General features: G+C 37.1%; 1 protein-coding gene across 13 annotated transcripts in view; it reads right to left on the bottom strand.

Annotated features, from left to right (window-relative positions):
- ROBO2 (roundabout guidance receptor 2) overlaps positions 1–12522 on the bottom strand; it is a 1013596-nt gene that overhangs the window by 80639 nt on the left and 920435 nt on the right. For all 13 annotated transcript variants that reach the window (XM_030962464.1, XM_030962445.1, XM_030962519.1 and 10 more), the window contains 4 exons: positions 10558–10639; positions 9704–9869; positions 7890–8056; positions 3943–4064 (listed from right to left, as the gene is read on the bottom strand). In XM_030962464.1, coding sequence (XP_030818324.1) covers positions 3943–4064; positions 7890–8056; positions 9704–9869; positions 10558–10639 — 537 coding nt within the window. The remainder of the gene's footprint in view (positions 1–3942; positions 4065–7889; positions 8057–9703; positions 9870–10557; positions 10640–12522) is intronic.

The following is a 12522-nucleotide window of genomic DNA, read 5'->3' as shown; positions in this document are numbered from 1 at the left end:
AACTCTACTAAAAGAATAGAAGAAAGGATTTCATCAGAAGGCTAGCTAAGAATAGAATAGGAAAGAATGATAACAAAGGCTTGTGGCTTGGACTCTCTGTCTGAGTCAGCTGACTGTGATTGGCCATTGATTAGAAACAACCAACATGGACCAATCACAGATCCACCTGTTTCATTCCACAGTAGCAGATAATCAATGTTTACATTTTGTTCCTGAGGCCTCTCAGCTTCTCAGGAGGAAAAATCCTAAGGAAAGGATTTTTCATAAAAGATGTCTGTGACAGGTGATATCGACTCCAAAGATCTGCAACAGTTGCTGATATAAAGACACACTTGCTCCCTCAAAGGACAAGGGAGAACATGCAGATGCTCCTGGATCAGCACTAAATTAAACCTCAAGAGACCACTGTAATTATATATATAGATATAGATGATATAGATATAGGGGAGAAGGCAGATCCTGGGTAGGTGGTGCCCAGCACTGACCTAACATGATCTACAAGCAGAATTGGTTCTGTGCTCCTTCTCACCCCCTTTAAGAGTCCATGGGGCAGGAGGCATCTACAAAACCATTTCTGCAGAGCAGGAAGCTCATTTTCCCTGCACATGCCACAGCTGAACACCAGACAGCTTCAATGGCTATTAGGTTGATAAAACAATGGCAAGAAACCCACAATGCAGCTTATGCTGCAGATACAAACTCTTTTCAAGCAAACCTGTTAATCTGCATCCTAAATACATTTTGCAACATGCTCTGTAGCATGCAAATTTCTATCCCAAAATATCCTAAGAAATCCTCTGCTCCCACAGCAAAATCCACAGCAATTCTCCAGCTGGGCAGAGCAGCTTGCATGCTGTGCTGAGCTCTTTGCACAGACTCACAGGAGTCTCTGGAAATTCCAACTGCACTAGCATTTATGTATCCTACAGGAACAAGGCAAATGGGGATGATAATCTGGAAGACTATTTAAAGGACTTGACTCTTGAAGTTTCCAGTGAAGCACATTCATTTAAAATCTACATCAAATTAAAAAAAAAAAAAACAGAGGTAAATAAATTATCCTTCTGCCTGCTAGCCTCCAAAAAGGCAGTAAGGATTTCAAAGCAGCAATTCTTTTGCCATGTTGAAGAACTGATTTTTTATCCCTGCTTGTGCCACAGGGCTTCTTTATAATGCCAGGGAACATTTCATATCTGGTCACTAATGAAACTTTCAGTTTAATGCCCACTGAGGCTAGAAGTGCTGACCCATAGCTGAGGTCAGCTAAAAAAGCTCTTGGCGTCCAGAATATGCTCTTGCAATGTGAAATGTTTTAATAAAAGTAAAAATAAATCATGTTCAAGGCTTAAAATTAGCCATTTGATAACAGTGAGCATGTCTGCCTCCACAAGTCTCATCAGCAATAACTATCTCTGCACCTCACCTCTCTATGTGTAAAGTTAGGATAATGACACATTTTTATCATTGTGATGTTAAATTCAGTATTATTTGTGAAGCACACAAATGTTACGGTTGAGAGCATGACAGATAAGCAAGCATGTGAGACAAAATAATAATTTTTATTCAATGCAAGGTTTCAATGGTATGAATTTAATAAGACCTGGCACCACACAGAGAATAAAGAAGATAAAAAGAAATGTTTAATAGCTCCATGAAGAAGAGATCCTCTATGTGACCAGATAATTACAGCTATATTTTAATATCTATACACAAGAGGAATAAATTTAAGTGGCAATGAAAATTTAACTTTTGACATTCCTCTTCTTATTTTTAACACTGACATTGTAAGCCTGACGTTCTTTTCAAAATATGTGTGTATATGCATGTGCATATTTTAAAATTGCAACACAGCCACAGGGAACTATTCCCGAAAATTTAAACTCAAATTTGAAAAAAATAAAGAGAAAGCAAAACCAAAACAGTCTCATAAAGGAGAGAAGAAAGTGGTGTTAATTTGCTGTGAGTCAGGATGCCAGAAACTCAGTAACCAAGGACATTCCTTGGCATTCACCCTTTGAACTGCATAAAACCCACACAAAGAGTCTTATGACTCTCATGGCACTTCTGTCCTTTTGTATGATAGCTACACTATCTATCCATTTTATGTTAATAGTGTGGACTTTATTCTCTAGACAGAGTGGGGTTTTTTCTTAGAGACTATGGTTAATTAATTGTTTTTGTTCTGGTTGCTGGGTAGTTCCTAATTAGCTGCTTCAGAGATCTTTGTGTCTTTCTTCCCCTGGGCGATTCCAAAATGCCTCTGCAGAGGTCTCTGTGCTTGTCAGGTGGCACAGGGTCACTGCTTTGAGGGATCTTCCCAATAAGCTGGGATCCATAGCATTTCCAGCAATTTGTCTTTATGTTACCATTTCTTCACTCATTGTTCAGTAGAGGCACCAGGAAATTCTTTTAGAGGAATATATATTACACACATACATATACATACATATATATATGTACACACACATACACACACATATACATATAAAATTAAAAATATAATGACATTAGTTATATGGTATAAAATTGAATTCTGCTTATATTGGAGCTTCCTTTTGCAGTATATGCTAAAGCAAGGGCAAGCCTATGAATCTGTATTTCTGATAGATGCCACACCCAAAAAAGGACTTGAAGGAGCACCACATGGATGTGATCCAGGTTTACAATTACTCTCTGCTAACATTCAAATTTTCTACTACTGATCCATTTGCTTGGGCAAAAGGGTTTGCCACAAAGGTTAGTCAGCCTGTTCTGGAGGAACTGTAGATGAAACATGCAGCATTTTAAGAAAGCCAAGCTGCTTGTTGACATCCTTGATGGCAAAATGCAGTGACACATACTCTAAACAATCTTCCACAGAAGAAAAAATTGTGGGTTTCTCTATTTATTGTAATCTTTACCTTGATCACTGAAATCTGTCAGAACAAGGATGGTGCATAAGCCCCCATAATAATGGCTGTGTTGTGCAAAAACAACAGTAATCCTTATAATACACAATCTATCACCACACTTCTTATCTCCTTTTGTGTAATCCCCTGCACATATTAAGCTCTCAGCAATATGACATGCAGAAGAAAAACCCTGAGCATTGTGAATGCCCCTTAGCAGAATTCCTCCCATAAAATATAACTGTTCTGATGTTGTGCAGGGCAGTTTTCCTCTCACTCTTCAACTCTTGGCTCTTCTTCCTCTGGGCAGATACCCCAACAGCAAAGCACTATCTTCTGGTGTGCAGTGCCCTGGGAATGCTCTCCTGCTCTTACAAATCCTTTCCATCAAACACAGAGTAATTTGAAAGCCAAACACTATATTAGAAATTCTACCCAGTAGTTTGACCCCTCAAATAGAAATGTTGTTAAGCACTGCCCAGAAGTCTCTGGTCTTCTCTAATGAAAGGATATTCACTCATTGTGGGTAAGGCTTGTGCTGGCAAACCAGATGATAGACAGTGTGTCAGGCGCTAGCACCACGTGCTTCTGACCTCACTACAAGTGCTCTGTAGGAAAGATAATTCTGATTTTCAGGTCACTAAATAATAGGGTATTGTCAGAGGTCACTATGACTTGAAGCAGACAGTACTTTTTGACAAAGCAATTTCTTGTTGATATCTAACTTTGATTATTTCCTGACATGCAGTCTAATAAATCCACAGATCAATTATCCTTCAAACATACTCATTTTTATAATGTTTTTCTAGTCAGACAGCTAACTTGCTTCAAGAAGAAGACTGAAGACATTGAACCTGCCTGACTTGAAGGAGGTGATGACTATTTCATTGATATATTTATATACACACACACACACCACTGTATGTTAGATTGTCAGAGCACTCACATTGGGGTCAAGACTGGGTCTTTTCTGGGTGGTAAAACACTGAAGGGATAAATAGGCAAAACAGGCAGACTGAAAGTACTGTTAAGGTAAGAACAGCAGAAGCTTTACCGTCCAGGTGACTTGCACTGTGGTTGGTGTCAGCACAACAGGATTGTGCAGCCGTACAATGACATCTCCCAGCTCCTTCTGGACTTGCCTGTGATCCACACCTTGGGCTGGGGGGCTGATATCTGCCAGGCACACATATGAAAGCATCACTTTAATGAGAAGAGCTATATATGGCATCAAAAAAATTTACTGAGTAGCCTAATGACCTGACTTGAAAATCCTCTGTTTTTAAAAAAAAATACAGCACTAAGGTTGAAACCCAGACAAATATCAAATAATGAAAACAAACCATCCACCTCTAGCCACTTAGGAAATCATGAAATATAAATATGATTAAAGGAGTATTCTGACTAGATGGCAAAGTTTTCTCAGCTCGGTTAAATGATGAGAGAGACGTAATGTTCACTAGTTCCAAAGATACTCAGATAATAATAATGCTGCACAGATGTCTGGAACCAAATTGGTTAGTATAATTGAGGAAAATGAACAGTGCTTTTTTTATTTTGCTAGAGCACACATGACATTAAGTCATTATATGTTTCCAAACTTTCACTAAGCTTCCTCTCCCCACATGCCATGCACACAAGAAATCAAATACTAAAAATAGCATTTTCCCCTGCAAAGCAAATTTTCTCTTAACAGACATAGCTAATGAAATCTAGTGCAAACATGAAAAAAAAGATTTAATTTAGGAAGCCAAACTGATTCCCATGTAGTAAAAGGCCAGCAAAAACAATCTACCACAGAAATCTTCTTCAAGATGATGTGCCCTTCAAAGTGTGTGGGGGAATTGTTTCTTCTAGTCAAAATCTGATTATAGAGATATTCAAAACAGGACTGAAAAATTATGGTCATGGCATCTCTGAATTCTGCTTGGTCTTCCGTTAGGATTCAATAGTCAAAATTATAGTCACAGTTCCTCATTTTTTGGATCAACATCATGTCCTTGTGAAGATACGCACTAAGAGTTTTTCCCCTTTCTGATGGACTTAGATATGAGAATAGATATCACATGATTTCTTTTTATCTTCTAAATGCTATTTGAAAGAAATAAGACTTGTCTTAAAAATGAAACCTTTAAATATAACAACTGTAATCATGCATCTCCAGGTCTTGAAAGTGAGTAGTTTTTGATGATCAATAATTCACATTCCTAATTCTGGGTTGTTATGGGTTCTGAGCCACCAATAAACAATATTGCCACAGGCTTCTATTGATATCCAAATTAAAATGGCTCCATGGATCTCCAAAGGGAATATAATCCAAATATGAGTGTCAGTGAAGGTGGTGGGCTATCAAATTATGTTTATTTGAAGCAGCCAAGAATCACAGATATTATAAAATAAAACTGCAACTCAGCCTGGTATAGAGGATGATCAATTATGCTTCTATCCACCAAAAGCTATGATTGTTGCTACAATAAACCTACAGTTATCCATGGCTACATTTTAATTTAAGTTACGCTGTGGTATACAGCCAACAAAGTACCTGCGCATTCCCTCAGAAGAAGACATTTCCGAAAGTATTTTGTATGAACAGCATTTCATCATTTTCATGGCACATATGTCCAGAAGTAACAGAATGACATGGACTAATAACAGTAAGAAGTGAATGCCAAGATGTACATGTGGAATTCAGTTTTCTGGTATGTACACTTGAAAACATGTGTGATGCTCCCAGTGTAATGTCATTTTCACATGCCTAGGAGGCTCCTGGTGGAAAAGCAGTTCATCTATCTCTAAGGGTATGATTAAGTATTGGAATAATAGAATCATGACTCAAGCAAAACTGGTGAAAGAAGCTACATCTTGAACACAATTAAATTGGTTAGATATTTTCTCTAACACCTTTTTTATCAACTTTCAGTGACTATACTATTATTTATTATTATTTCGGTTTCAGGGATAGGAATATATATAGTTTTTTGGGAGAGTTTTTTAGTATGTGGTTTCATCTGTTAATAATTCAATAAGAAATCAACTCCTTCATTAGAGTAGTTTCTGATTTCTCTGTCCTTATTTCACATAAGTCATATAAGACAAACCTTTTGAAAGTACCTGATTATCTACTTGCAGTTCACCAGTGAAAATTTACATTAAATCCTATTACTTGTATTTTCTGTACTGAATACCAGATCATTAAATGTTCAGCTATGAAAGCTACCACAGACACCTGTTGCAAATTATTATTTTGTAGCACTGCTATAGCTGCTTTGTTATTTCTCCATGGCCACTGTGAATAGGCTTTCCACTGTGTGGCAGCTTCTTCTGTGAGCCTGACCTGAATTCAGGCATAATTAGAAATCACATCAAAACATTATGTTAATTTTCAATTGATTTTATGATTTAATTCTATTAAACTGCAGGCTTGCAAAGAAGCTATAAATCCTGTACATGTCTCAGTGTGCTTGACTGCTAAACAGCTTCTGGAAATGGAAGCTGCAACACATGCTGTAGCTAATTAAAAGACATGTTTTTACTGAAATCAAATTGCTTGTCAGTATGTCAGATAAAAAGTCTATACTTGACACTCAAATGCCAAACAAAGTTGTTGGGTTTTTTTTTAGCTAGGTGATAAGTTATTCAGACTAAAAGGCTGTTGCAATAAAAAGCATGACTCACCCTATAATAATGGGAAAATAAGAAAGAAGGAAACTTGTGATACTCCATGGATAATCAGGCCATGAAATCCCTGCACAACTCACTCCTCCAGCTTTTGAGAAGGCAGCTCTGTTCTTCCTCTTCCAGCCATAATTACTATTTTGAGGGTATAACTATTCAGGACAGATTTATTCAGGACTAGGCTGGGATAAGGGAGGCTGGATGGTTATGTGATAAAGAAATACCACCCTACTCTTGTTTATCTCTTTCCATCCAGCAAAGGACCCAAACAACTTAGAACACATGCTGGAGACTGACTCAGGATGTGCACCCCATGGGCACCTTCAGATCCTCAGAGACAGAAGTCTCTGAATAACAATAAACAAGACAGAAGATTTAATTTCAAATTAACGGTGACAGGAGCTATTACTTTGGATTCGAAAAATTATGATTCCAAAGAATTATGAATTGCTGTATTACAACATGTTTAACACAGAACTACACTCTTGAATTAAGTATTCAAGCTATGTCTTGTCAAAACAAAAAAGAAAAATCCATGCTGTGAAGGGAAATCTGTTTGTGGCAGTTATATTCAGCTAGAGCTTGATGCAAAGTGAACAGACTTCAGTAGGTGATTCAGTAGCAATGGAGGATCACAGCTACCAATCCTGTCACCACCCTACAAATGAGCAATTTCAGTTCAGCCTTCTCTCTTGGCTTATGCAATGGATTAATACAAAGAATTCAGAAATATAAGTATATAAACAGAAGGCACATACTTTTCTCAGAATAACTTCTAGATATTCTTAGCATGCAGATGTCTTAATTTATGTGAATTCTCTACCTAAATGTTGGCTCAGATTAATCAACATGTGTTGTGCGTTTCTTTTGATTAAACATAATTCTAAACACAGTGTCTTGCCTGTTATAAACAGTGGTTATCATAGTATATGCCTACTAATGGAGAGGAAGAAAGGATGTGGAAAGGAAAGATATTCTCCATGTAGTATCCATGTAGCAAGGAGAGGAGAGTATTCAGAGTGCTGTTCAGAAAAGATTGAGTAACTCACATTGCTTTCAATATTAACCAGGGGCAAATGGGGTCTAAGTGAACTGCAAACCAAAAGGTCTATATTGTACAGAGGATTAAGGACATAACTTTTCTCTCCTAAGCCCCAGACTGATGCAGCAAACATTGGGCTACTCTCATCTTTACTGGTGAAGTTCAAATCATGATTCCTTCAGCGAGCATGTTGAAGTCAAACGGCCAGACTGACCTACTGGTTAACGCTCAGTTCCTTCTCTCCATTTTAGCCCAAGCACATGAGCCTTGGAAGTGTCCCTTACCTTGTGTTCGGACAGGGTCTGACATGGGGCTGGGGTCGCTCAGGCCCTGGGGGTTGATGGCTCTGACCATGAACAGGTAGATGGTGTTGGGGCGCAGGCCTCGCACAGTGTACAGCGTGCTCTTCACGTGGTTGGCCACCGTCTGCCAGCTGTTGCTCACAGACTGACTGCAACAACAACAGTGTGGAAGATTATAAACTAATACAAGGAAAAAAATAAAGATGAGAAAGGAACTGTCTCATAACCCTGGATCAACTCTAGGTGCAGAAAAAAGTAGTAAAAGCGGGGTGAAATTAAAAATAATTTTTTCAGTTAGCTGACCGAGATGGGCTACAAATCATAGTGCAGCTGTCAAAAGTACTTCTCATTGCAATAAAAGTAAACCTTTTTGCCACTTCTCTACAATACCTGCAAAAGGAAAAGGTAGAAAGCTGTAAAGTGAATTTGAGTGATAAACAGGCTACTCTTCAACAAAAGGCTTAGAAACGAAAGTTCTCTTGAAAGAATAATTTTCTATACTGCTAAGTAAACTATTTCAATAAACTGTCATTGGAAGAAAAGTGTTCTTGAATTAAATTCACTCTCAAAGTTTAAAAAAAAAATTGAAAATATTCTTTGAAATGGAGGAAATTATATGAACATTTTTTCTGCCATTACATTTTCAATTCAACATTATTATAATTAGATTACAATCCACCATATGAAAAGATTTCAAATGTGATTGTTAAAACAACTTTTAATGAAAATGTCTGGGTTTTTTAAAAGTTATTGATGGGATGCCATTAAAACTTATCTAGAGTGAAACATCAGAAAAGTTTAAAGAGAAAATTTTATTTTACTATGCTTTGTTGCATAGAATTGAAAAAAAAAATCGAATATATTAAAAGGAAAAAGGAAATGGAAATCTACAAGGTTTATGTTGCTTGAATCACTTCATTCATACAATGCATAAAGAGTAAGTTCTAGAACCAAACCAACATACTGTAAATATTGTAATGTTCTTTACATACATAACATTTGAGCTAAAATCTGCATGCATATGGCTATGAAAAATTCTTGCGTGAATTTTAACTTAGAGATGAACTGAAGTATTTGTCATTTCTGTAACATCTGGATTTAGGAACACATTTAAGAAGGTGCAGATTTTTAAACTGAAATGTGTTGTAGAGATACATGTCAGAGTATGGCTTGTGCTCAAACAAACTTGCTGAATTGGAGCCCAGGAGTTCTTTTGTACCACGCGGTAATTGCTGCTGTGTGCAGGGGAGCACCTGGATTCTTTAAAGCCTCAGGCTGCAGGATAAAAGCCTAAATTATCAATACTGGTCTTTTCAGTTAGAAGTTTTCATCTATCTAAAACACCAATAAGTAGAAATCTAAAACACTTTGACCCCTTAATATTGACTACTTTAACAAGAGCAGGAATTAAAGTTTGCAGAGAAGCTTCAGGATTACCCATTTATTTCCATCTTGTTTGTGCTATGATAGCCAAGAACCTGCAGCATTCCCACAGGAGAGTCTCACTGATCATCAATGTTAAAGGAAAAGAGACAAATAATTACTGCATCATTCTGTTATATTCTTGTTGACCTAAAGAAATAGTTAGATGTCCTCCAATTAATCACTTAAAAAAAAGTGATAAATTACAAAAAAATCAATGTAAAGAATATGAATCAATGCCTTCTATGGAGTTGAGTCAGTTAATGAGCTTCTAATGATATTTGTAGAGTCCAAAAGACCACCACAAAACCCTAGTACCAGGGTTTAAGGAAAATTAGAAAGAAAGGAGCTTAAAAGTGGTATAATTCACATACCTAAAAGCCTCAATGATATATGCACTAGCTGGTAGGCTTCCAGGGGTCCCTGGCTGCCAGGACAGGGTGACACTGTTCTTAGTAACATCAGTGACCTGAGGTTTGGATGGTGGCCCAGGGAGGTCATTTATATCATAATTTTTACTGACTGTTGCTCCACCAGATTCTGTGAAGGGCAAACACAAAACGATTACTTTTTATCCTTGGTTATATAATTTGATCAAAGCAGAAGATTAAAATGAAAAACATGGCAAACATCTGCAAAATCAGCACAACGGATGTTCTTAATCTATAAAGAACTAAGTCAACAACTGCATTACTACCACATGGTTTTGGATGAAGGGCTGTCATTCTTTAAACACATAACAAAGAAAAAAAAGCAAAACTCAAAAGTTTATATATAAACACACACACACACACACACACACACATATATATATATAAAGAAAAGAAAGAAAAGAAAGAAAAGAAAGAATAACAAAAAAGCTCAGCTTGCTGAAATGTACTTAAAGTACCAAAAAGTTAGTTGCTGAGAAATTTCCTGTATTCAAATCAACTGCAGCACTCACAGAGAGCACTCTGGATTTTTCTTGCCCAAGCCTATTACTGGATAAATCCATGTTTTATTAATGCTCCTGTTAGAAGAATTAAAGCATGCTGCAGTCACTGGACACAGATATGATGTGATGCCAACAGGCATTACAAGACAACAGCAATGAAATGCAAGATGTGTGAGAAGGAACACAGCCTTCTCATCCAAAACTTCTCTCCCAGAAGTTCTAGAATCATTTGACTCAGACTGATGTCATCTTTCCTGGTGTGCCAAGTGGAGCACATCCCTGGGCATCTCTTACCTGTCACCTCCAGCACAGCACTCCAGGACGTCTCCCCACTGGAACTTGTAGCAACGCAAGTGTAAGTCCCAGTATCAGAGAGCTGGACATGAAAAGGGCATAAGGGCAGCTTTAACAACCTTTTAGAATCAGCTGAGTTTACTCTTGTTTTCTTTTTCTAAATGTTCCTTGCTAAGAAGGACTTAGCCTACATTTTGCACCAGACTAGAAGGCACCAGACATTTTCAAGCAATCATTTAATGGTGGCTTTCATTTAGAGAACTATAATAAGATTACTTGCTTCTAATACTTTACTAATTCTAATTTTCATATTGTTAATGGTACCAGTACTGTAAATGCTCCACAAAAGAGCACTGACAGTGTCACTGTTTGCATTGGCTACAAAAAATAAAGGTGAAATCAGGTAACATATATACACAATATAACAACCCTTAGAGGGTAAAATCTCAGCATTTATTATCCCAGGATAGGTCCAGTTTTCAGTGCCAGAAAGGATGTTACATCACCTTAGACTCTTATGACAGATGAAGTAATTTCTATACACCCTACATACAAATGCTGCTAAAACTTAACAGTTCTCTCTTAACAGTGGCTCTCTCTACGTAGACAGTCCTCCAAGCAATTTCCAAACAGCAGCATTAAAGTAGATCCTACACTATGCTTACCTTTCTTCCATCTCACATGGGATTTTATTTCAGGCTCGCAAGGCCCTTTGGTAGCAAAAAAAAATTGCATTTGTATAAAATTATTGTGATTCCCTTGTCAGTTCAAATATTTTAGATTTATTTGGGGAAACTGCTTTGAATTAGATTGCCAATATTAATCTCATCGCTGTATAAACTGTTTCACTAGCAAATTTGCCAAGGGTTTTCCTATCTCCTGTTTAAATTTTTTAAAATAAAGATTTCTGAGTCAGGAACAAGTGAAGACTACAGGGATGGATGGAAAACAGTAAGTTTAAAAAGCACAAAATAGAGGGAGGAGCTCTCCTTCCATGATGCATAAAGCATGGTAATATGGAGGTGGAAGCAGAAAAAAGAGAGTGCTGACTCTAGTGATTAAGAAGAATTTTATTCACCATCACATGACTTGATGGAAAGAGAACTGCATCCAAGAGGCTTTATTGGGCTTTAAGGAATTGTAATGAGTTTTCTGTTAAATGCAGATTGGCACTGTAGCATATGTCCTTATATGTCACTCTTCAAAAAGAATGTCAAGACAAAAAAGCAAGATGCTCTGTAGATTACTTGTAGATATATACTTTAATTGACTTTTAGCTTTGTCATGCACGAATTTTGTTGCTATTTTTCTTCAGATACCCTGAGAATGCAGTGTACCATTCTTACTGGAGGAAGCAACTCATTAATGCCAGCTCAATTTTCTGAATGAGCATAACTTGCATTTCAGGAGATGGTTATTTGTCTGAAATACAAGCAATAATGAAAACCCCTCTGACAATGGCTCAAAAACTCAAAATAGAGCAGTGCTGCTACTGAAATGAGGAAGACTCTTGAAAGAAGTGATTTTCCAGAGGAGAGAGCCTTATAGCATTCTGAAGCAGTGTTTTATTTTGCTTCCGCTGAGATTTTATTAAATACATAATTCTTCATTACATGATAATGGGGAATATTTCTCAAGGCTATGGTTCTCAACTTCATTTGTGTGGTACTGTGACAGATGGTGAACTCACTGAGTTATGTGGTGTACACAACAGAGTAACTTGCAGAAGGCAAACAACACACAAAGCAAGCTGGAAGTACACTCCTTTTTGCAAGCTATGGCAAATTTTCTAACTTCCAGGTTGTGGATGGATTAGATACAGATTTAGTGTGTTGGTAATTCAATTATTTATACTTTTTTGTGATATGGAAAAAAACCCAAACAAACAGGGGAGGTGAATAAAAAAATCTTTACTATTCAATAAAATAAAGTTTTGTTCCTTAGGTAATGCAGGTGTCTAATCCT

The sequence above is a fragment of the Camarhynchus parvulus genome, chromosome 1 (genome assembly GCF_901933205.1).
Source record: "Camarhynchus parvulus chromosome 1, STF_HiC, whole genome shotgun sequence".
Classification (NCBI taxonomy): domain Eukaryota; kingdom Metazoa; phylum Chordata; class Aves; order Passeriformes; family Thraupidae; genus Camarhynchus; species Camarhynchus parvulus.
Note: the sequence above shows the minus strand (reverse complement) of the source record. Positions and strands in the feature narration are given on the sequence as shown.